General features: G+C 40.0%; 1 protein-coding gene across 16 annotated transcripts in view; it reads right to left on the bottom strand.

Annotated features, from left to right (window-relative positions):
* The window catches only part of IRAG1 (inositol 1,4,5-triphosphate receptor associated 1), a 189,707-nt gene that overhangs the window by 16,032 nt on the left and 147,877 nt on the right, over positions 1–25,798 (bottom strand). For all 16 annotated transcript variants that reach the window (XM_073347576.1, XM_073347577.1, XM_073347581.1 and 13 more), the window contains 8 exons: positions 21,045–21,165; positions 16,690–16,720; positions 13,860–14,000; positions 10,815–10,946; positions 10,043–10,184; positions 7,181–7,230; positions 3,536–3,643; positions 1,183–1,247 (listed from right to left, as the gene is read on the bottom strand). In XM_073347576.1, coding sequence (XP_073203677.1) covers positions 1,183–1,247; positions 3,536–3,643; positions 7,181–7,230; positions 10,043–10,184; positions 10,815–10,946; positions 13,860–14,000; positions 16,690–16,720; positions 21,045–21,165 — 790 coding nt within the window. The remainder of the gene's footprint in view (positions 1–1,182; positions 1,248–3,535; positions 3,644–7,180; positions 7,231–10,042; positions 10,185–10,814; positions 10,947–13,859; positions 14,001–16,689; positions 16,721–21,044; positions 21,166–25,798) is intronic.

Here is a 25,798-nt window from a genome sequence, read left to right on the forward strand (position 1 = left end):
ACTGTGGGTGGACAGTCTGCAGTATGAACAAAATATGTGCCCAGACAGGCAAAAATGAGGAATATTTAAATTAAAGAAGGACTGTTATTTCACAAACTGAAGAATGAAAGAAACAGAGCTCTCTCTAGGGGCTAGTTTGCTGGACCTTTGCGGGGGCAGTACAAGGTGCACACAGCTTTGCAGACTACACTTAGAACCAGCAGCTGGAACTCAGATCTAAGGCTCAAAAAAAGAAAAATGAGGAACACAGTGGGGGAAAGGACCAGAGACAGGGAAGAAAGACAGAGTTTTTCAGGCTGAAAGATACATCAGCACTGTGATGTGATGAAAAAGATCCAGAGAGATGGTTTCCGAGATAATACAGCAGACAAAAGCTTTAGAAAGCATGCTCAGGAACTGTTCTATTGTGTGCTGAAATTTTTCTGGATGTACTCATTTCCACTTTCATCTTGCTTAAAAGCGGTATGAAACATACACAAAATGGGTGCAATACAGACCTGAAATCTAAAAACATGTCTAGATTTAAATCCAAACCACTGAAAGATTTGCACAGCATCATCACGAGGGTCAAATAATTAAGCAGCAATTTTTTTTAAATGTGGCACTAAATAAATCATGACCTCTCAAATCTCAGTGCACAGAACCATTCTATACTGTGGAGTACAGTTCATGCACTGCAGGGATGAGAAAAAGCTGGTGGGGTTTTGAGTTTTGTGAAACCTTTAGAACTTTTGTACAAATGATAGGTTTCTGAAGCTTTGTAGAGTTTCATGAAACATTTTTATTGTACTTTGAATCCTTTATTTTCCAAGGGAAATTTAATTTTTAAAAGTAAGTGTTTCTAGTGGGGCCTGGGCTAAACAAACAGATGACTGCCTGTGTAGATCAGATTGCAGGATCAGGGCCAAGTTTTGTAGAAATGGAATTGCTGATTTTCTAAAAAAGTTACATTGCTTCATTAAGTTACAACTTCATACTTGAAACAGGAAATGCAAAAGATAATCACTCAGTAGTAGAATAATAGGGTCAAATCCTCAGCTGGTGTATATCAGTATAGCTTCATTGACATCAAGGACCATAATCCTATCATTTTAGTTCCCTTACAGAAATTGTTGCATTTTTATATCAAATACATTCGTTGTCTAATAAATCCAATATGAAAAACAACCTAAGAACACTCACTTCTCTAGAAGGGCTGGTAGGGCAGGTGTAGATGTCAGACTACTTCTTCCATTGGGTGATTCAGCCTGTAAATTGAAAACATGAGAAATAAAATGTTAAATTCCATGCAATGTTAGGTTTCATGAATTGATTTCTAATGCAACTTCAGTATGATGATAAAGTTAATGGGTTTCTTACCTGAAGTTTTTCTTCCAAAATACATCACACAAAATCTCCTGAAAATTGAGCTCTCAAACTACTTCTGTAAACAATGAATCATAGAATCATAGAATATCAGGGTTGGAAGGGACCTCAGGAGGTCATCTAGTCCAACCCCCTGCTCAAAAGCAGGACCCATCCCCAATTAAATCATCCCAGCCAGGGCTTTGTCAAGCCTGACCTTAAAAACTTCTAAGGAAGGAGATTCCACCACCTCCCTAGGCAACGCATTCCAGTGTTTCACCACCCTCCTAGTGAAAAAGTTTTTCCTAATATCCAACCTAAACCTCCCCCACTGCAACTTGAGACCATTACTCCTTGTCCTGTCCTCTTCTACCACTGAGAATAGTCTAGAACCATCCTCTCTGGAACCACCTCTCAGGTAGTTGAAAGTAGCTATCAAATCCCCCCTCATTCTTCTCTTCTGCAGACTAAACAATCCCAGTTCCCTCAGCCTCTCCTCATAAGTCATGTGTTCCAGACCCCTAATAATTTTTGTTGCCCTTCGCTGGACTCTTTCCAATTTATCCACATCCTTCTTGTAGTGTGGGGCCCAAAACTGGACACAGTACTCCAGATGAGGCCTCACCAATGTCGAATAGAAGGGGACGATCACGTCCCTCGATCTGCTCGCTATGCCCCTACTTATACATCACAAAATGCCATTGGCCTTCTTGGCAACAAGGGCACACTGCTGACTCATATCCAGCTTCTCGTCCACTGTCACCCCTAGGTCCTTTTCCGCAGAACTGCTGCCTAGCCATTCGGTCCCTAGTCTGTAGCTGGACTTTAAAAATTACGAGTAGCTGTTTTTGCCACTTTTGTGCCTCTCTCTCTACCTTACTTCCGTTATATATGTGTTGTTTAGTCTCTTCCTTTTGTTGTGCACTGACTACTGGATAGTATGTTGATTATTTTCCCGTCTCTTCCTTTTCTGTAAATTGTGCTTCCTCTGTTGGGTTTTCAGTGAGAAATTTTAACAATGAATTTTTCACCTCCATTCATGTCTTTAAACAATTCGTGTGGGCACATAATGACATAATATGGTCATGCAATCATGTTGTTTTTTAAATTGAATTCAATTTAAAGATCAATTTCATTTTAACTCCCACTCAGCTAAAAATACTGTCCCTTTGAAGACATTTCCATCAGACGTGCTGCTCTTCAGCTGCTTGTCTGCAATAATGCCCATTAAAGAAGCTTTGGCCTTCCAGTAGAGAGCCTTGACCATACATCTTTAAAAGTTTTAGATCTGTCATCTTGGATCTGTTAGTCTATCCTTGAAGCTAGGAGTACCTGGTACATTTTGCACTGGAGTAATACGTTATGTAGATTTGTTAAGCTCAAGTTTTATTTGGTTCTTCTTTAATGTGCAAACAATATATAGTACCAGATTATGCTGCTGTAAACAAAAAAGACAACACAGGAGCTGAATATGCTACTTATCCCAGGCTATAGTGGGAGTTGTACATTTCTGTTGTATGAGTTTTTCAGTTTGGGTTTATACTGAAGACTTTTGTGACAGTTGATTAGAAGAGCTGTCACAATAACAGAGCAGTAAATGACTGAAATTATCATCCCCTCTGGGTTCTACTGTGGAGGTTATTTTTACTTTTTTATGCATAGTACATTACCACTGAATAAACAGAAACTATAACGTAGAATCTGATTGTACCTTGACTTGCCTCGGGGCCCCAGTGAGCCAACATACAGCGTCACTGGGTTCCTAAGGTAAGCAGCCAAGGAAGCTGATTCGGAGGGGGTATTTCCTTTATGCAGCATGGGCTACATAGCCACCTGTGACTATCCCCATCACAAAGGTTGGGTCACAGATTCCACACAGGCTCATGGCACTGGGAAATTCCCTGTGTGTCTTAATGAAGACCTAATCAACAAGGTAGGCTTGGGGGTGTGAGGCTTCTTAGAAGTGTTTCCTCAAGCTTGGGGGTCTCATACATTTTTGTGCTGAGAAAAGGTGAGGAGAGACTAGCATGGATATTCCCAATTTAAACCATATACTTGAGTGCAGTTTGAATCACTCAAATTTGCAATGTCAAATGGGCTCAGATTTTTCAGAAATGTTTGCTCAGTTCGATATGACACGGGTTTAAGAAACATGTTAATTTCTTTAAATTATGGACTTATTTTTACTTACCAGAGATGGCATTGAAGGTATGGGTGACGTAGTAGGTGACTGGCCGGGAATGTGTAATGAGTTAAATTTAGGAACAACAGCAACACTGACTCTCCTCCGAGGCATATTCTGTCATTAAACAACAAACTTTATCATACAAGAAGCTCAACTGAAGGATAATTCTCTGTGGTTGGTAGGTATTGTAAACAAGCAGATTCATACAATCCACGCAACAGAAATATTCTAACCTATACTAGCAGCAGCAAACACAATTATCTATTTTGGATGAGACATACATAAAACTACATTAAGAGAATGTTAATATTGCAAAAGTCAGGAAACGGTAGCATGTCCAACCTTAATTCTTCCCCCTTTGGGCGTATCCATCATGATTAGTCTAAGTGCATGATCACATATTGCTTCTTAAATAACACAATTTTACAATAGTATTATACACTTTTTTTCTACAAAATTAGACACACATCTAGCATTCTGTAGTACTGTGTATCACTCCTTATATACCAGACAAAGACCATGACCATCCTTTATAAGAAAAGTACACAGTAAATTTACACAATATATTACAATATATACAGTATATTACGGATTAAATGTAACAGAATAATAGTGATTTTTTTGCTGGTAAAAATAGGTCAGATAAGTTGGCAGATAAATTAATTTTGTAGTTAAGTGCCTCATTCCTTGATATGCACCTAAGTGAGTTGGCACTTCCTATTGGTTGAAAAGAAAAGGTCTGATAAATGGCTGCTGACTAAGGTCCTGATTCAGAAATGTATCTATTCAGAAACACACTTGAACACCTGCTTACAGTGAAGTAAATAGGGACTTAAATGCTAACTTAAAAAGTTAAGCACATACTTAAGTGCTTTCCTGAATTGGGGTCTAAAAGTATTAAAGCATACTTTAGGAAAGACTCTTTATATTGATTGTAGTCTAACACAATAACATGATATCAGTTTAAGTATAAATAAGAAGATGATATATATAAGGTAGAAGGAAAATTTATACAATATTATAAATTTGAGAAACAGCATGTGATCATATAATTAAAGACTATCAACCTTCAACTTCTCCTGCTGGCAGGAAGGCTGGGTTCAGTCCATTACTGTTTTAATCATAAAATGTCCCCTAAAATATTAACAACCAAACAAACATGGCCCAGTTTGGCTAAAAATACTAAATTCCATCCCTTCTCACACATTGATGCTGTATTTTGGGCAGCTCATTGTTGAAAATCAATCAAAAACCATTAATGTGGAGAGAGTGGACGGATAAGGGGATAATTTGGGTCTCTGGATTGAGGATCAAGTTTCTTCTTTTCCAAGTACTCTAACTACAGTACTATTTACCTGGTCCAGTGGCATGGCATTACCCACAGCGTAAGCACCTCTTGAAGGACATATTTGGTCCGGATGCACTGGGAGCAGCAGAGATGCCAGAATTATAGTCGATGTGGAGAGAGCTCCATCTCTAGGTACACCCAATCAACTGCAGCCTGACTTCCAGGCCCAAAAGACCCTTCCTAATTCAGATTGCCTGTGCCAGGCCTGAAACAAAGATTTGTGTATATTTTTGAGCCCTAGACAATGGGGAAATGCCTTGCAAAACATTAAAACTCTGCAACTGATCTATGATTAAGGCTAATGTAGCCACAAATTTTATTTTGTTCACACGGGTCCCCACATAGATTACAGCGCATGGATCTTGCCAAAACAGACTGTTGTTGGAGATGTGGGTCTTCTGGAACCACACTGGCTCACATGTTTTGGGACTGTTCCAGGATACATTTGTTTCAGCTAGAATAAGTAGTAAGGTTAGTATGATAATAGATACCTCCTTAAAAATTACTTCCCAGAACTGTTTTTTGGGATATAGCTCATCATCTTGAAAACTCTCCAACTCACGGAAAGCTTAGTTCTCCAGAGCAGTGCTTGTAGGCAAGTGACTCATATTGCTTAGATGGAAGAGCAGACTGTCTCCAGGGATAGAAGCTTGGGTCAGCGACTTGGCTGACCTAGCAGCTAAAGAGCAGGTACTGTTTCAGAGAAAGACTTCAGACAAATCTTAAAAGTTTTAGTCTACTGTCTTAGAAACTTTTTATTAATCCATAGTGGATGGAAACCAATATGTCAGTCTCCTTTCCCTCTTTTCCCATTCCTTTACATTGTTTGGTCTTTTGTTTCTTCTTCAGTTGCTCACCCCGCTTTTTTTAAAATAAATAAATACAATGTAAACAAAAAAAGACTATCAAAATGCATATAGACACGAAGAGGAGTTAAAATGGTATGTGCAACCTTAGCTTGGTAGTTCCTGACTTCTGAGTATAAACTTAACATTCTCTTAACACAATTTTTGGTATGGAATTTCCCAGGCTGCTGCTGTCCCCCCCTCCCCCCCAAGAGAAAAAGCATGGGGGTGGGGCAGAATTTGAACCTCCCTACTCAGGCAATATGCCTCCAAGTCGTGCTGGGAGAGTGCATGCCTGAATGTAGACGGTGACAATCTTTATCCAAGTATAGTGCACTATGCTCCCAAAATGCCAGCTCAGCTTTACTTGCTGGTATGGAAGGGGAGAAGAAGATTAGCCCTACCATTTCTGGAGAGTCTAGCACTGCTGCAGATACTAAAGTCTCTTGGTCCCTGTGTGCAGAGAGTGCAAGGAATGGGAGTATGGGTGGCACCTGGACAGAGAGGAACAATAAAGGAGGCTTCTTGTTCCCTGTCTCTTCCCACTGAGTATCTGCATGGGGCTGGGAACAATTTGGACCTTAACTATTACAAACGATGAAATATAAATATGAAATAAAGCTTGCAGAAGTTGAACAACATAACAGATCAATTTCCTATTAGCTGAATAGGTTCTCAGCTGTATTAATTAGTGAATTTAAGAGGCTGCCTTATAGCTGAGTCTCCAAAGGCTAGGAGTCTGCACATATTTAAAACTAGCTTTGTTAAAGTTATTAATAAGTCAATATCAAGCATGGAGAATATCTCAGTTATGAATGCTTTAACAAAACAATAAAAAAAGATTGTCCTGTGCTGACTGAATCAGTGAGCCACACCCTTAAAAACTACTGGATTATCTCTATGGTGTTGTGGAAATGATGTGGTTGCTAAGAGTGACAATTTCAGAACCTAAGAGACTGATCCTGCAACCCCTATTCATATAGTCATTCTTGGCCTAATGCTCAACTTATGACAGTCACAGCTGAGGATCTGGCCATGGACTGTAAAGCAGGATTGTGCTCTAAAACACTATTATTCTGAAACAAATTAGTGAGGCCCCTTTATAAATTTTCAATTAATTCCAAGAATTACTATTTATTACTGTATACAGTTATTCTCAATTTTACAAAATTCCAAAATATTTGACAGGTTTCAGAGTAGCAGCTGTGTTAGTCTGTATCCGCAAAAAGAAAAGGAGTACTTGTGGCACCTTAGAGACTCTAAGTTTAGTCTTTAAGGTGCCACAAGCACTCCTTTTCTTTTTGCAAAATATTTGAATTGGCCATCACACAAACTGCACTTCAGATTTATCAGGACTGTAGTAGGCAATCAAATTCTATATATTTAGACAGTGACTGAATTTTTGTTACATAAAATCTTCACTTAACAGTTTAATTTCTGTTAATATTGTCAAAATACCTTTCCAACAGTAAGAGACATGGATCTAGATGAACGAGGCACTCCATCTTCTGCATGGAAGACAGTAGATAAAGAACAGAGTTAGACTATATGGATAAATCCCTATAAATAAAATTGATATATGAACTAGATTGGATCTCAGTTACCCCAATGGAAATTTGTAAGGACCCCACTTATTTCAACTGACTTCAGTTGCCACTGCGATCAGAATCTGGCCTACTGGCTGTTCCTACATGCTGATTTTTCAGAAGAAAGTTTTAATACTTAAACTTCCAGTAGGCTACATAAGCAAAAACAGCAAAGAAAAGACAGCAAAGAACTTTTTTTAAAATTTTGCCTACTGGAATAAATTCCTTTTCATCACATTTTACTTCTGAGGAAGTCCTATAGAAAACAGGCAAAAATAAGCACACATGCAAGTAATGCAATTAAATATAATCATTTGGCCCGATCATACTTGGATAATTAACAATCATCTAGAATAACCGTAGTTAGTAAATCTAGCTGATAAAATATAAAATGTATTGTATAGGCATTGCACAAAAGCTTTCATAATCCACTTTAAGGAGACATAGCAGCTTTGCAGAGCTGACGTCTGCTGAAAGTGAACTCTAAACACATGCAAGAGCATATGCAAATGAATATTTAACAAACAGCCAAACTTGTGATCCTAGAGACAACCATAAAACAATTCTATACATACAAGATTTTATGAAGATGTTAAATATCCAGTGTTTTGTTTTTTAAAAGTGACTGATATCTTTTGGAAACTATTAAAAATGTTCCATTTAGAAGTAATATTGCTTCTATCATAGACTTCCTGTATTTCTTTTCTCATGCTCTTTATAATGAAGACCATTTATATGAGCTCTCTCAAGAAACAAAGATCCTGTTTTCATGCAAATATTCTTAGTAGTAAAGAATGCTCAGATAAAATGTTTAATACAGATAGTAGAAACAGAATTGTTTCCAAACAGAATGTTTTTAAAAGTTTCCCATGCATCATCAGTTCTTCAAGTATTTAAATTTATTTCAATGTAGTCAGTGCCTAGTTATTTCTTAAACTAGTTCAGCTTCACATACTATACATATTGCACCACTGTTGAAGCTGATTGTGGTGTCCAGGAAGTTGATGCTAGTGTGGAAGTGTTCTGGAGACAGTTTAATGGATGGGTTGTTGTTGGTGTGGAACACTCCCACACTAGCATCAATTTCCTGAACACTATAATCAGCTTCAACAATGGAACCCTACAGACAACCATGTACAAGAAACCCACAGATCACCACACCTTCCTTCATAGATCCAGTAACCACCCCAAACACACTAAGAAATCTGTAATCCACAGGCAGATACTCAGATACTATGGAATATACTCTGAGGACGAAGTTCAGGAGGGATATACACCTTTAACACACCTTAAAACTGCCGTCCCCAAACAACGACACTCCACCAGAGAAGTAGATAGCATCATAGAATGGGCGACCCAAGTACCCTGAGAGAATCTGTTTCAATAGAGAAATAAAATCCCCTCCAACCACACACCCCTAGCTGTCACCTTTCACCCCAAACTGTGTATCATCAAACAAATACAACCCATACTCGATGGGGACCCCATCCTGAAAGAAATCTTTCCTGAACCCCCGACCCACTTCTGGCCTTCCAACAGTCATTTCCAAGCTCATAATCAGAAGCAAGCTCTCCACAGACCAGGACCACCAACTCCAAGTGGCATCAGACCCTACCAGAACAGATGGAAAACATGCAGCCATATTTACCACAACATGTGGTGTACCTCTCCAGCGCACTAAATGCCCCAGTAAGAACTATGTGGGTGAAACAAGACAATCCCTGCACTCTTGAATGAACTCACATAGGAAAATGATAAAAGTCAAAATCACCCTATCACCTGTGAGAGAACACTTCACAAAGCGATCAGAAAGTCTGACATATCAGTCCTCATCCTCAAAGGAAACCTGCACAACACTTTCAAAAGACAAGCCTGGGAGCTTAAATTCACAACTCTGCAAGACACTATAAATCATGGATTTAAAAGAGACATCGGATTTATGGATTATTACAACAATCCGTAACCCACTAACCCCCTCTTTTGTCCTATGACTGCATAGGGGTTAACTGGCCAGTCTACCTTGAATGATCCCTTACAATATGTGCTAATACTTATGCTAAACGATCTGGTCCACCTGGCATTTTGCTGTGATGCTGGGAGTACCTTTTCCAGCCCCGAAGCAGAGCTCTGTGTGGCTCAAAAGTATATCTCTCTCACCAACAGAAGTCGGTGCAATAAAAGCTATTACCTCACCCACCTTATCTCTCAATTTTCCATTGACTTTCATGGGAAATGGTGTGCACCTAACAATTGCAGGATTAGATAAAGTAGCTTTGTGTTATATACAAGGGAAATTCAAAAAGATACTCTTAAAATAGGTTTCAGAGTAGCAGCCGTGTTAGTCTGTATTCTCAAAAAGAAAAGGAGGACTTGTGGTACCTTAGAGACTAAAATTTATTTGAGCATAAGCTTTTGTGAGCTACAGCTCACTTCATCGGATGCATCCTAAGCCACTGAATGCATCCGATGAAGTGAGCTGTAGCTCACGAAAGCTTATGCTCAAATAAATTTGTTAGTCTCTTAGCTGCCACAAGTACTCCTTTTCTTTTTTCTTAAAATAGGGTAATCCAACCAGCCCTGAAACCTCTTGCAGATACTATACACAAGTATGTGTTGGGAGATACCTTGTAAAATCTGCTTCTGTAACTGAGAATGTTCACAATACCTGATTTTACAAGATAAGTAGCACTATAAACCCATGTGATTAAAGGCAAGCCTTAAGCACTGTTATTACCAGATGAACTGTAACTTCTGCTAGAATTCTGATTGGCCAGTTTCTTAAACTCCATTAGCTCAGCATGGTCCTTTTCATATGTTCTCTTCAAATTCTCCACATACTGCATCATTACTTCTGTGGCCTTTGACATACGTTTCTCCTAAAGTGAGAGAAATACAGGGGTAACTCCTATACTATTTAAACAAATAATTAATCTCTATGTCTGCCAAGTTCTGCCAGAGCTGAGTATGGAGCAGTTGTTCAAAAAGGACTTTCATGACTGGGAACTCCTCAGGCTAAATAGAATTGTCTTCCACACCTGAATCCCAGCACGTACATGGACATATACTGACGATATTGATATTTTTGGTGATCAGATCATACATTTATACACAAACTCTCATACACAAAATGTTACTATAATTACCTGGTTTGTATGTGAAATAACTATTGTTTAAAATGATATATATCATACAAATGTTGAGTGGCTTCAAGGGTAGTTTCCCTCTGTGTGCATTCTATTACCTACAGATGCCATATTGAGGGCAATAGCATGTTATCTGAAGTTATGTTAATTGCTTTAAACCAGTCATGACAGATAAAATCCAAGTACACTACAGAAAAATTGTGTGTGTGTAAATGCATCTCATGATGAGATACATAATATATTTACACACGTGCATACATGTGCAACTATGTGAAACATTAATTTTTTTCATTAAGATCTAAAATGAGATAGCTAAAGTATAGAAATCAAGGAACACGCTGGAGATTTTTTAAACTGTCTTACCTGGCGAACAGCTCCAACCATTTCAGCACGACTGGAGAGCCTAGCAGCCAAACGATGTAGTACAGCAATATCCTCCAACAGCTTCTGGCAAGTTTCTCTGTGTTCATAGTGATGCCATAAGGCAGCTGAAGACTGAAATGAAAGAATGCACCAAAACATCAAATCATGGTCTAACCACCAAAATATTAAAGCACGGGCTAAGAGTTTTAGAGGCAAATATTCAGAGGGTGCACATTTGAAGTGTTGTTCCCACTGAAGTCAATGGAAGTCTCAGTGCTAAAGGCCTACGTACAACTTTAGAAATATACCCTTTATAGTAACGACCATTTACAAATCTGTTTCCAAAACCCAAAGAATACTTGAACTTGCCAGTGTGGTAGGTATCAACAAGTCTCTTCAGCTTTTCTAATTTCTATGATATATTCACATTTTGATAAGCTATCAACCCTTAACTTTCCAAGAACTCAGAAAAGAAAAGAGCAATAGCAAGCAGCATGACTTTCTCTAATATTGCCTGCAATAACCAGAAAACAATCCTATGGACAGGTGAGAAATTAATCAGAAATATCTGTATATACTAACTCAAATCACTTTGGTAATTTAGGCCCTAATTCAGGAAAGCACGTAAGTACATGGTTTCAATGGGATTACTCACATAGTTAAAGTTAAGCATGTGTTCATATGCTTTGCTGAATCAGGGCCTTAGTGAACAACTCTTTTCCTAATTAGTGACTGCTGTTCTCTGTAATATTTAATTCTTTGTCACTGTATTTAAACAAATGGCCCAAATCCCCCACACTTTGAGGTAATTCAGCTCTAGAGCCAGATTTTTGTGGTGTTGGATTGATTTCTGTGTTCTATAGCATGTTTCAATGTCAAAGGGCTGCAGTAACTTCAGAAGGGATCCCTGAATCAGAAATAAACATGAATATCTGTGATTCAGATTTTATTTGTAGTTTTATTTGTTTATGAAGTTATACCTGAAAAAAAACCTACAGCTCTCATCATGAATATGACATTTATACTATTGCTGACGCCAAACATTCAAAAATCATGAAGTCAGGGGGCTCCTAAATATCATGAGATCTATTTTTTAAGTCTCATGATTTTAAACCAATGTGTGTGGGGGTTTTATGCGCCATCTGGTCTTTGAGACGTTAGGGTACACTCAGCTTACATTGTCAAGCTTTTTTGTGCAACCATGCAGACTAAAACCTTTTTTAAAAATGAAAGATGAGATTCTCATGTTATCAGTTGTCTTCGAGAGCTGGGGTTTTAAGTAAAACATCAATATCATGAAGCTCCTGAAAGAATCATGGGAGTTGGCAACACTGTTCAATGGGCCTGCTCCTACAGAAACGAACAGGCAATCTTCAACTGAGTTCCAAAGGTGCAGACGTAGGCCCTAATATGATCCATGTGTAATACAGGAACTCCCATGGGCTTTGTCCCTTTGTTTAAGGTGATCGGAGCGTCAAAATATTTGGAATAAGACCCTGTTTAGTAAAAATTACACACATCATCAGAGGTTATATAAAGTAGCCATTTAAGTCCAAATTGTGTCATGTGAACTGGAATGAGGAGGGGAAGTTAGCTGCTTTTCTCCTGTGCTGTTAACATGATCCTTACTTTATTTCTTGCTAGTAAATGATTCTAAACCAAAATATTTGTATTACTACAAATGACAGGCTGCATTTCAAAGTACCCTTATGCACTAGCTATAAAAATGTGTGTGTACACAAAGGATTACTATAAATGAAGACATGAGATTTAATAGATCATCTCTGCTTACTTAAAGCTCTCTAAACAGCCAAGAGTAGGGGAGAAAGCAGCAATACAACCCCCACATTTTTAGGTACAGATAATCCTCAAATGCAGCTTTGAAATCCCAGTGAAAAAATGTAAACTTCACAATCCTTGTTTAATTGTATCCTCCTTCAGTTTCATAACTTCGTGTGCCCTGCTTGCCAAATATAATGGGTGACTCTTGCCTTATGTTCTTTTAACTATTTATCAACCCCAGATCAGTACATCATTCTGTCTACCTAATACTGTACCTATCACCATGGTTCCTGGGCCTCTGCTGCTTTTATTGCACAAGGAATTTTGCAGTGTATTGTAACTTAACACATATTTCAAAATTATTTGGCATTTCAGTTACAAAATCCATGGAGAGCTGGAAAGTTGGACACAAGAAAGGTAATTGCTGATAGCTGACAAATTTTTGATTAGAAGCAGAAAACAGCCACCCTGGAAGCTATATAAGAAGTGGAAAAGAATCCAGGAACTACAATATTTTTACCGAGGAGATTTCATCGACCCCCTGAAGGGGTCCCGTGAAAGCTCACTATTCCCTTTCCCATGCCTCTTTTTAACATCTCCAGTATGGCTTTATGTCAAGCCATGAACTTCAAGCCATTGAAGAGAGAGCTGCCTTTAACACCTTTCAATAACATACCTAAATTGTCCATTTAGGTTTATTATCAAATGACAATAAGATCCCACTCCAGCTCGCCATGGCTAAGTGCTCCCTTGCAGTCCCAGAAATGCTTCATTCCTGCAGTGGACCCAGCCACGTCAGAGTTTACATTGTGCCCTGCCCCCTTCTCTCACACTAGGGCTGAGCACAATTACAGGTCTTCTACTTCCCAAAGAGTGTTTGTGTGTGGGAGAGAGACAGCACAATGCTCTCCACACCGCTGGCTCATTATGTTGCACCTCCTTAAAGGGTGCCACAACAGCTACGCTTCCTCTGCAGACTGGGAAGCTCCAGGAGGCATTATGTCTATAAAAGCCACAAGCTTTTATAGACATAATTTTTGCCCTAAGTCTGGGGGTAATCAAGCCTAGGTATCTTTCTCTGATACCTACTTAGAAGCTTTGACTAACTGGCTGCCTTGTCATGGTGAAAGTAGTGAAGTAAAAGTGGTAGAAAATGAAGTCTGTGAATCAAATTCACAGCTGATATTAGCAGGTGTATCTGCATTAACAACAGTGGAGTTTTACTGGTTTAAAAGAGAAAAGAATTTATCCCTGTTTTCTTACCATAATGGCTGCTTTAAAGTTGTCCAGTTCCTTCTCCGTGTTCTCCTCAGTAAGATTTCTCTCCCTCTCCGCCTGGTTAATTCTAGATTCCAAGGTGTAACTATCATTTCTGAATGCCAAGGAAAGTTGTACAAACACAGTCTGTTGGGGGTGGGAAACAAAGGGCATTTGTAATAATACTGATTATATACTAGAACTTTCTATTCTGGTAAAGAAATTACCAGTAAGATATGACTTGCCTGCCTTCACTGGCAGTTTTGCCTAAGTAAGGACCACAGGATCAGGCCCCACACATACAATAAAATTAGACATTACATTATCTTTTGGAGATTATATTATTTTATTTTTACCTTCCTCTTTGAGATTAGTTATGTGTAAATGTGCTGCAGTGTCTCTTTTCCTCAATGTTTTCAGAAATACCAGCATAGCATGACAAATGTAATGAAGGAATTAGACTACCTAACAGCATTATGTATCAGAATCACAAATGTCTATGTTATTTAGCTGGACTTTTCCCAATGGTCCCCAAGTTTTTTAAACATGCAGTCTGTGCAAAGGAAATCCAGGGATGAACTCATAATTTACCAGAAATGTTTCATCTGGGACATAAACACCTGATAGAGCAGGCAGCAAAAGGTTATCAACTTATATTTTCTTGAACCTGGTTTTTAGAGTATTTCCTTCTTTACAAATACATTATTGCTTGTCACAAATCTAAAGGTTTTATGACATATTCTTAAAAGTAGCCTCAATATTTTGGATGTTTAAATTTTACACCCATGAGGGCTGATTTTGTGAGGTGCTGAGAATGCACACTTCCAGCTGACTGAAGTTGTAAGTGATCAGCACCCTCTCTAAGGTAGGTTAAAAGGAACTTGGGACAGATCTTCGAACTTTTCCCTGGAGTAAAAATTGTGTGGTTGGCCATGCTGCAACACAGGGTGTGGTAGGGAGCTGTGAAGCCCCCTGGGATTGACAAGGCTAGGAGGTATGTAAATAGGGAGGGATGATAAGGTAACAGCATTGGGAGGGATGATGGAAGGCCCCTGGTATATATTAAAATGATCATGTTATTACCTGCACTGTACAGTTGTCCAGCACAGGTACTCTGTAGGGAAGTGATACAGTGATCAGATAAATGGATTGGTAAAGGATTTAAAGGACGTATTTCTTAAAGGAGCAGAAACGAGAGATTCAGGGCTCCTGTAACTGGCATGGCAGGGTGCCAATTCCTCTCCTTTATAGACCACCTTACCCCTCACTAGGGGAGGGGGGAATGGTAAGGTCCCAGGAGCAGGTGGCCTGGGGACCAGGATGGAAAAGGGGGAGGGCTGATGGAAGCCCCCCCATAGGCAGCGGGTGAACCCCCACTTTGGAGAGGCTATTACTAGCCTGCTGGCCCAGTCCCTGCCCCAGGCCCCACTCCCTGCACCTCGGAGCCTGGAACCCCACCTCCCGCCAATAACAGGAGGAGCCCTGAGTGCCCCACTGACCAGAGGAGCCCTGGCTTACCCACCCCAGCAACCCCGGGCCAATCCCAGTGCCAGGTGAAGCTGCCCCCGAGCCAGCCCCAAAGCTGGGCTGAGTCAAGCCGCCCCTCCTCCCACCCTGAGCACTGAGCCACTCCCACCTGAGCACTGGGCCAAAATGCTCCCGTCCGCCCCCTGCCCGAGCACTGAGCCGCTCTCCCCCACCCCCTGCCTGAGCGCCAGGCCGAGCCACCCCCTCAGGACCGAGCTGCCAGCCCCAATGCCCAGCCAAGCTGCCTCACTCCCCCGGCAGACCTGCACGCCCACTGCTTCTTCGCAGCGTCCTTCCGTACTCCCCTACCCCGAGGAGAAGCAATGTGGCGAGCAGTGGAGACCTGGGGGTGGGGCAGGTGGACTGCAGGTAGGCAGGTGGCAGCAGCAGCAGGCGGGGGCCTCGGGGAAGGGGCGGGGCCACCGTGGCCCAGGTGTCCCTTAGGGGCGGCTGCCCACCACCCATGCTCATATGTATATGTTGAAATGATCATGGAATTGCCTGCACTGTACACTTTTTATCTGCCAGGTACTCCCAGACAGTTAATAATAAAGTTGAGGCCTAATAAAACCACATCCAGTGTTTCCTGTCCTCCTTCCCGCATAGTTGAACAACAGCTAATTAGAGTTGAAAGTGATCTGCATCCTCTCTAAGTTACAATGTCCAAAGTTAGGCACTATAAAATTGAGGCACTGTAAAAAAGCAGTGGTCATTCTTGAAAAACTGGGCCTTTATATTTCGCATAGATGTGATAAGAAGGTGTCACAATATCCGGAGTCAATACTATTCTTGTGCTGGTGGGTATTCATGTTCACAACCATTCACATTCATGGCAGTTAACTGAGCACAGATAATTGCTAAATTATTCTGTAACAGACCAGCTATCCTTTCACTTCTCAAAATTGACAGCATATTACAAAAGATACAAACCAATGCAGCATGGAAAACACAGTAGTACCATAATAACTGAATTTTTAAATAAAAAATAAAATATAGAATTAAGAGCATAATCTGAATTATACATAGCCAAGAACTTTCATGACAAATTCAAACTAGAAATAAGGCACTTAACCCCCAACCCCACCCAGCAAAGGTGAGTAACCATTGGAGCAATTTATTAAAGGATGTGATGGATTCGTATTCACTTGAAGTTTTTAAATTGAGATTGAATATCTTTCTATAATGAATGTTCTTTTTCAACATAGAAGTTATGGTCTGTGATATGCAGAGGTCAGACCAGAGGATTACAGTGATTGCTTCTGGCCTTGAAAAAAAAATCTATGAATCTTGAGTTTACTAAATCACTTACCTCAACTTCTTTTTCAGTAAGTGGAGGAGAGCTGAAATGAAAACATAACATTTATTACATTTTTTAAAAAAATGACTCATTTTTGGTAAAATCTAAATTGTGACTGCTTTAAATTTCCAGACAGTAGTACTTATTCACTAACCGAAATGTATTGTAACTGAGCTGAGCTGCTGGTACAGCAACACTACCTTGCACCAACATGAACATGCAAGGAAAAATCGGGGGAGATGCTTCTGGGACAACTGATGGTTGAATGTATTATGTCTGGAATCAGTATCACCACCCATCCTCCTCCTGTTAAGTGCTCAGGCAGTATGGTGAACACAATATAAAAACTTCGACAGATCAGCAGACAGAATTAGTTTCAAAGCACTGAAGTTGTACTGTGATCATTGGCTGATACTGTAGAATACATGGTTTCAGAGTAGCAGCCGTGTTAGTCTGAATCTGCAAAAAGAAAAGGAGTACTTGTGGCACCTTAGAGACTAACCAATTTATCCACTGCATGCATCCGATGAAGTGAGCTGTAGTTCACAAAAGCTTATGCTCTAGAGACTAACAAATTTATCTGAGCATAAGCTTTTGTGAACTACAGCTCACTTCATCGGATGCATGCAGTGGATAAATTGGTTAGTCTCTAAGGTGCCACAAGTACTCCTTTTCTTTTTGTAGAACACATGTATCTCACAGAGTCTTGGAAGAATGACTGTTCTTACTGGATTTCATCTGCATCTAGATTGGAATCAGAAAATGAACCACTGCTGGTTTGGGATGTCACCTGGTAACATAAGAACATAACAGCTGCCATACTGGGTCAGACTATGGTCCATCTGACCCATTATCCTGTCTCTGACAGTGGCCTGTACCAAAGCTTCAGGGGGAGTTTATAGCACAGGGCAATTATGGAGGTTATAGAAGTTCCTTCACTGGCGGTTTTCAAAAGGAGGCTGGATGGCCATCTGTCTTGGATGGTTTAGACAACAAATCCTGTATCTTGGCAAGGGGTTACACTATATGACCCTTGCAGTCCCTTATGACCCTTTGACTGGTGCAGCATGGTAGCCACAAAGAGAAGGTGGAGGCACGTAATCATTGTGAAAACAGCAGAAACCCGTAGGAAGAAAAATGGTGCAAATATGAACATTTCATGCAGTAAGATGTGGAGATACAGTCTGATGTAACTGGCTAGGAGGCAGCTGCAGCACAGTGTAGCGGAGTTTGCTACAAGGATGATGGATATCAGCATGAGGAGTAGGAAGTGATAAATTTGATTCCACAAAATACTACACAGGAGCGGATTTAGGTAAGCCTGTTAGATTATAGGCAGGCATGATTAGTAGCCGTGTCCACATTACCAGTGAGTTACAGAATTTTTATCCCCTGCAATTGTTTTGACACTTTTGAATGCTACCCAGAGTGTTTGCATAAGTGAACAAACAAAGGAAATACCTGAAAGGAGTGGTAGTACTTCTTTCACCTACAGGTTGGGATGCTAATGATGGAAGAAGTGGTTGGCATGTATAGTAGGTACTGTATGGGCAATACATTTCTCAGCATATTCGAATGTTATTCACATTTTGTATAGCGTGTTTATCCCAAAGAGAAGTTAGCCTGTCTGTCATTTATGAGCAAGAGATTTTCTTGATGAAGTGGAGCAGCATTAATATCTGGAACTGATAGCTATTCCAAAAAGGGGAGGCCAGCACTTCTATCATATGGGAAAAGACATTTCCTGCTGGAGGGCAAAGTGTTCCTATTAGAAAAGGTTTGTTATTTTGGACAGATGTGTACTTCTTGGCAAGTTCAGTAGTAGTAAGCTCTTTGATTTGCTGTAGTATATGCAAGTAAAGTTCATTTATTGTTTTATCACTGTACTTTGTAAACAAATCATTTTCTTTGCTGCTGTGGAGTTAATTAATTTTGGAAAGAAGGAGTAAAAAGTGTGAGCTTCTGCCAGTGTTACAGGACTGTTACAATGACCAGGAAATATCAATTCCTTAATTTGGCCACGGAGACTCCAGCAAACATGCAGTACGGGTGCAAGGTCATTTATGAATTCATTCAATGGATTAGTGGTCAAATTCTATTTTTCTGAATATTGTTAGGCATTTACTTCAGTGCAACTCTAAATTATTTTGTCCTTAGCTACTCAATTGCCTTTGTCTTTACAAGATCTTGAATTTGCATCACTTGCTAAATAAATATTCTCTTACATGAAGTTTTATACAGTGCATGTTTGCTGCACTGGTCACAGTGGAGTATTTTGCATGATTACAGATATGCTACAAAGGTGCACAGAAGTATCTAGGCACAGTTTTGGTAAAATATTGGTTTTACATTACACACATTTTAGGTTTTCACTACTCAAAGCTGTAAAAACTTATGCAAAAACTCTGAGGCTAAATTCATTCTCCGTTGACCTCAAATGAGTTAAATGATGTATCCACTGTTTACCAAGTATTGTGGTGGATTCTCCATCACTGACAATTTTAAAATCAATATTGGATATTTCGCTAAAAGATATACTTTAGGAATTACTCTTTCTTCATACTGCTTGGGACAGGACAATAGGTTTTAGCCAGATTGTTCCAGATTATGGAAACTGCATTAAAAATTATATAAAAGAGAATGTTAAGGTTGCTTGGTGAAGTGCTCAAAAATCAGGAAATCCAGTGTCAAGACTGTCCATATAACCTTAACTTTACCCACTTGTATATATGAATTAAAATATGGTTTTAAATACTAGGCCACATACTACAGAATTTGGTCACAATATTATTAACTTTACCATTCTTTCTCCCGCTGTGCAACATGTATCTTGCCATATAGGCCATGAATGAGGCAAGAACTCTACAGATATTCCTTCCTAATTCACTGTACATCTTGTGTATACATGACTTTTATTGTTTTGGTCTGGAATATACAGAGTATGTGCTATCTGTGTGTACCAAAAGTAATAGAAAAATGTATGGGATTCTACTATAGTATCTGAGAAACATTATATGATAATGCAATTAATGACTATTGTGGTACATAAGCAAAGGGGAGCAGAATTAAGGTCTCTCTTTTTGCATTTTTGAGAGCCTAACAATGCAACTTTAAGGTTTTCTTAACATAGGGAAGGGTGTCCAGTGATGTCTGCACAGATCTCCACCCTCCCATGTGGAAAGCATTGGTGGTAGTGTTTCCTGCTCTTGTCCCAGAACCCTCAGGGAGTACACTGTGGGCTTGGAATCTGTGCAAGAAGGCTGGAAGTGGGACAAACTGGGGACAGGGTCATCTAATCCCATGTTGAGTACAGATGGGGGCAGATGGATACACAATATTCTCTTCTAGTGGTCCTGCATATAGATTACCTCGGACAAGTAAGACAAGCTGTGTTATCTTTCCCATGGAGCTCCCTACGTGGTGGGGAAATTCTTGCCCTTTAAAGGGGATCCTGGGTCAGCAATGACAAGAAGGATGAAAGGAGAGTGAGACTCTAGAGTTGTGGCAGAGGGACAGGATCTCTGCGTCAATATCTCAGGCTGCTTGTAGATCCCCGGGGATCTGTGGAATTTGTGGGCAGGTCCTCCATCTAAATCTGCAGAATGGCAAACCCCCTGCTGCCAAAGCAATGATCTAGGACAGTGGCTCTCAAACTTTTGTACTGGTGACCCCTTTAACATAGCAAGCCTCTGAGTGTGACCCCCCCCCGCTATAAATTAAAAACACTTTTTATATATTTAACACCCTTATAAATGCTGAAGGCAAAGCGGGGTTTGGGGGTGGAGGTTGACAGCTCACAAACCCCCATGTAAGAACCTTGCGACCCCCTGAGGGGTCCTGACCCCCAGTTTGAGGACCCCGATCTAGGAGAAACTGGCAGAGAGGATTCCTTGCAGAGTTTCCCTTCCCCAGGTTTTACCAGGGCAAGGAGCAAACTGGCCCAATAGTTTTTGTTTCATTTTTTTGATGAAGGAAATACAAACATTTCCAATACCTAAGTTTGCAGCAGTATTCTGGAAAACTAGGAGCTGTCAGACCATGAACAATCTGGTAAGGAATATTTGTAGCTTGCACCTCATGTTTATAAGACATTTACAGAACTATGAATTTCAAATTATTTTTAAAATGGGTTCTCTTTTTCTTCATTTTGGATGTTTGAGAAATGCACATATTTTTATAAGACTCTGCCGAATAAATTTTAAGATATAGCTTCAATCGCCCTTCCAAAAATCCTGATTCAGAAATCTATCTACATATGGATTTCATATGAGAGCAGAATTACATAATGCTAGTTCAGTCGAACCAACTATTTCTTTGATAGCAGACTTCCAACGGATTCTGGACCGATACCCCTACTTAGCTTTTACCTTCCTGGCAGAGATTTAAGCACATGGAGTTTTCGTAGTAGTATATCAGGAATATTAGGCATGACATCAGAGCTGTTCTTTGACTCCTCTTCTTCAGTGGAGCAAGGTATAGGTGAAGGCCCTAAGGACAATTTCATAAGACACAATTAAGTCACTGTAAGAAGTCATGTGTTAATACAGAAATCAGCCTCCCATAGACATTTGGGGAGGGTTTTTAAAAAATATTCCATGTCAGCGGAATTCTGCTGTTACTGAAGTCAATGGAACTTTTACCATTGGCTTCAATGGGAGTAGAGTTAGGTGAAAAGTGGAGTGCTTTTAAAACCCCACCCTTTGTCTCTACGGTCTGAAATGTGTACCTTATTTATCCCAATCACCAATTTATAATCCATCTGTTCATTATTATAATATTCATTAATACTAGGGTAGAGTTACCTTACTTCCCTCTCTGAACACTGGCAGCAAGAATAACTATTCGGAATGGCAATCTGTTGCATGGAAGGAAGGAGATAATGAGGGAAGGAGATATTCTGGCACGGCACAGTGCCTCTGAACATACTGGAAAAGAGCAAATATTCTATTTTTCTAGGTGAGCATTTTCCTAGGAACCCCAGAAGTTGAATCAGAATAGACTGTTGGAACATCTAGTCCAGTGCCTCTGAGCTTTGTTAGTTGATTATATCATGCTGGAATTTTGCACTAGATGTTTTATAACAAGGCACTGTCATTTACCAGATGATTTATGTGCTATCTGGCCAAGATTATTGCTGATGCAGAAAGTACACTGTACTACATGGCTTCACTGTTCCCCCAAGTTGTGATGGATATATGATATCTAACTGTTTATACTACATGTTCACTTGCTACAAATGTGACAGAATATTGGTACTGAATTGTAGTCTTATACTTCTCTCGTCTTCACTAGGACCAGTGACTCTCAGTGTATTTCAGTCACTTTTTCCTCATACAACACTGGGTCTCACCCTTTTCCATACCAGAAGCCCCCTACTACCTCATTCCCGTCTAGTGGTTAGCAATAGGAAAAGGACAAGATAATTACAATGCCCTGACAACTGTTTGTGAGCACCCTGGACAAGACTCATTTCTAGAACACGAACACCTACAAACGAAGCTGGAAAGCCTATGAATACTCATGTTCCTGTCTTCTAGATAAATCCTCCCTGTTTAACAAACTCTTGGACTTGGGAAAAATGTAAGAGGTAGTAAGAAAAAGCTCTGACCCTTTAAAAATGTGCATGATAGTATTTGGAGTTAGAGAAGCTTAATGGAGGCAGATTCTCTACTAATTATACAACTAAATTTGTATTTCCTGTTTTCTGTACCTTTTTAATACTTAAAAATTGTCCAGCACCCACCTCAGCACCGTTGCATATATGCCCTTAAGAATAACAAGCCTGCCTCATAACGGTGTCTCCAATTTACTGGGTCTGCTAATTTATTTAAAGGTCTGTAGTTTTAAAGTCGTGTTTATCCCAAGATGACCAAGACAGACAACTTGACACTGATAAGATAAGATGGAGACAAACTGTGTGATGCATAACAAAGGAAACTGTTGGCACCTTGATTACTGTATGTTTTAGTAAAATATTACATTAAGTTAATTTCGTTACAATTTAAGGAAGTAAGAAGCTCTTTAATAAGTAAACTAAGGATTCTGCTCCTTGCTGCTCTTCCCAGTGAGCTGAAGGAGTTGATTTTTAAGGCCCCAGTTAGAGATTCTGATGTGCGGATGGCTTCTAAATGTCCATGCTATGCCTTAGACGTTGGGTGACACCCTAGATTTGCAGTCCTATGTAAAATATGTAGAATTTCAGAATGTTTTCTTCTCAAAAGTTCTAAGTCTGCCAACTCTACATGTGTGAATTTTGAAAGGTAGCAATTATTCCAGCCCTGCAAACTCAGGTTTGCTGAAAATGACTATTTAAAGGTATATTAACAGGACTAAGAGACTATATCCACAAACAATATCACTACAACCAAGATCCCCTTAAAATAATTGTGGGGAAGGGGTCTGTGTGTGTATGTGTGGGAAAAGTTGTGTCTTTTATTCAGGCTGTGATACTATGATGTGATTTTCTGTGATGCTAGAGTTGAAATTGTTAAAAGTAAAGCAATCTCTCAACTGTTTTCCTGTGAAACTGAACCTTGAGGTTCTGACAGTGTCTTACTTAAGGAGTGCAAAGCAACAAAGTGCATTTCACCTCCACTGCACTGTGCCCTCCTTCGCCGGTCTCTACCCTTTGTGTAAGCCTCTTGAGATCGTCCAAAGTCTGCATGGGGAAAGGAGTAGAAATAGGGCAGATGGGGGAATGGGATGCATCATTCCCCTCTCCAGCACTGTGGAACTTAGTGAAAAAGATAATGCACACCCAGGCTATATTATCTTCTCTGCAGAGCATACCCCACCCTGGGGATCCTAAGAGCAGTAGCCACCTGGAGGAATCCACGGTAGTGAAACTCCAGTGGAATCATGCTGCTGGAGATCCCAAGTGGGTCTGGTGGGGAGAGGGGAGGAGTGGAGTCTCTGCTCACCCAGCCCTAACCTCCTGCAGATCCCAGGATAGCTGCCAGGTTTGGAGGTGAGCCCCACAACCTATTTTGCATATTATCCAGCACCCCTGACAGGATAATGTAGGTGGAGGGATGTCTGCCAGAAGTTTCCTTCCCCTGAGCCTTCTTCCCGGTTGGAAGGGATATTTGCCAAAGTTTATTTTTCTCTTGTAGTGATATTTAAAACTGAACTATAGAGTGCAGAAATATTTAGGATATTTAGAAATGTTTCCTAACTGGGTGACTGATGTTAGTAATTTCAATCCTTATTTAAAGCCACTACGTAAAAGGTGGCCTCTTTTTCACAGGTGCTGAGCACCCAAAACTCCCATTCAAGTAAATGGAAATTGTGAATGCTCTGCACCTCTGAAAAACCAAACCACCTTTATGTTAGGGTTTCATACACAGATTTAGATGACTGATTTTAGGCACACAGGTTTGAAAACACTGGCCTCAACATTTACAGTCCTGTCACTAATATTAGTTTTACATATTGGAACACATGTTACAGAGCAACGTGGAAATCTCTTGAGGAAAGGGAAGGTCATTTGTTCATTTGAATGGTAGCCCCCCACAAGGTGGTCCATCTGATCACACAAAAAATCATGATACAGGAGGTTAGTATAAGCATGTTGGTTCATCTGTGCTACTGCAATCCACTTCCAAGGCGAAATCCTAGCTCATGTCAATGGAAGTTTTGCTGTTGACTTCATTCGGGCCAGGATATCATGCCTTGTCTCCACACTTCAAAAAGGATGTTGAAAAATTGGAAAGGATTCAGAAAATATCCACAAGAATCAATCAAGGTCTGGAAAGCCTGCTTTACTGCGAGAGAGATAAGACGCTCAATCTAGTTTATCCAAGAAAAGATTAAGGGTGACTTGATCACAGTGTATAAATGTTGACATGGGGAACAGAAATTTGGTAATCTAGCGCACAGAAGCTCGGGCTGTTCAATCCAGCAAACAGAAGCATAACAAGGTTGAATGTCTGGAAGCTTACGCTAGACAAATTCTGGCTAGAAATAAGATGTATATTTTTAAACATTAGAATTATTAACCTTTGGAACAACTTACTGGGAACGTGATGGATTCTCTATCACTTGAATTATTTAAATCAAGATTTGAGGTCTTTGTAAAAGATAAGAGCTAGCTCAACTAGAAGTTACATGCTTGAAGAAAGAATTACTGGATGAAATTCTGTGGTCTGCATTTTGCAGGAGGTTGAACTAGATGTTCATAATGGTAGTTCTGGCCTGAAAACTTACGAATTAATGATGTTAATAGGAATCTTTCCATTTATTTCAATGGTCTTTGGATCACACCCCAAATAATTGTGATCATCTGATCTGACCTCCTGCATAACAAAGGCCATAGAGCTTCCCTGAATTAATTCCTGTTCAAACTAGAGCAGATCTTTTAGAAAAACAGCTTTTATTTAAAATTGCCAGGGATGGAGAATCCACCACCCCCTGGGTAAATTGTTCCAATGGTTAAAAATTTGCATCTTATTTCTAGTCTGAATTTCTGTAGCTTCAACTTCCAGCCATTGGATCTTGTTATACCTTTGTCTGCTAGACTGAAAAGCCCATTTCTGTTCCCCATGTTAGTGCTTATAGATGGTGACCAAGTCACCCCTTAACCTTCTCTTGATAGCTAAACAGATTGGGCTCCTTGGATTCTGCCACTATAAGGCATGTTGTCCAATCCTTTAATCATGCTCATGGCTCTTCTCTGAATCCCTTCATAGAATCATAGGACTGGAAGGGACCTCGAGAGGTCATCTAGTCCAGTCCCTTGCACTCATGGCAGGACTGAGTATTATCTAGGCCATTCCTGACAGGTGTTTGTCTAACCTGCTCTCAAAAATCTCCAAAGATGGAAATTCCACAACCTCCCTCGGCAATTTATTCCAGCGCTTAACCATGCTGACAGTTAGGAATTTTTTCCTAATGTCCAACCTAAACCTCCCTTGCTCCAATTTAAGCCCATTGCTTCTTGTCCTGTCCTCAGAGGTTAAGAACAATTCTTCTCCCTCCTCCTTGTCACAACCTTTTATGTACCTGAAAACTGTTATGTCCCATCTCAGTCTTCCTAATTTTTCACCAGTGCCAACTACAGAGGCAATATAATCCCCTTTCCTCTACTCAATACGTCCCTGTTTATATATCCAGGGATTGCACT

The sequence above is a fragment of the Lepidochelys kempii genome, chromosome 6, assembly GCF_965140265.1.
Source record: "Lepidochelys kempii isolate rLepKem1 chromosome 6, rLepKem1.hap2, whole genome shotgun sequence".
NCBI lineage: Eukaryota > Metazoa > Chordata > Testudines > Cheloniidae > Lepidochelys > Lepidochelys kempii.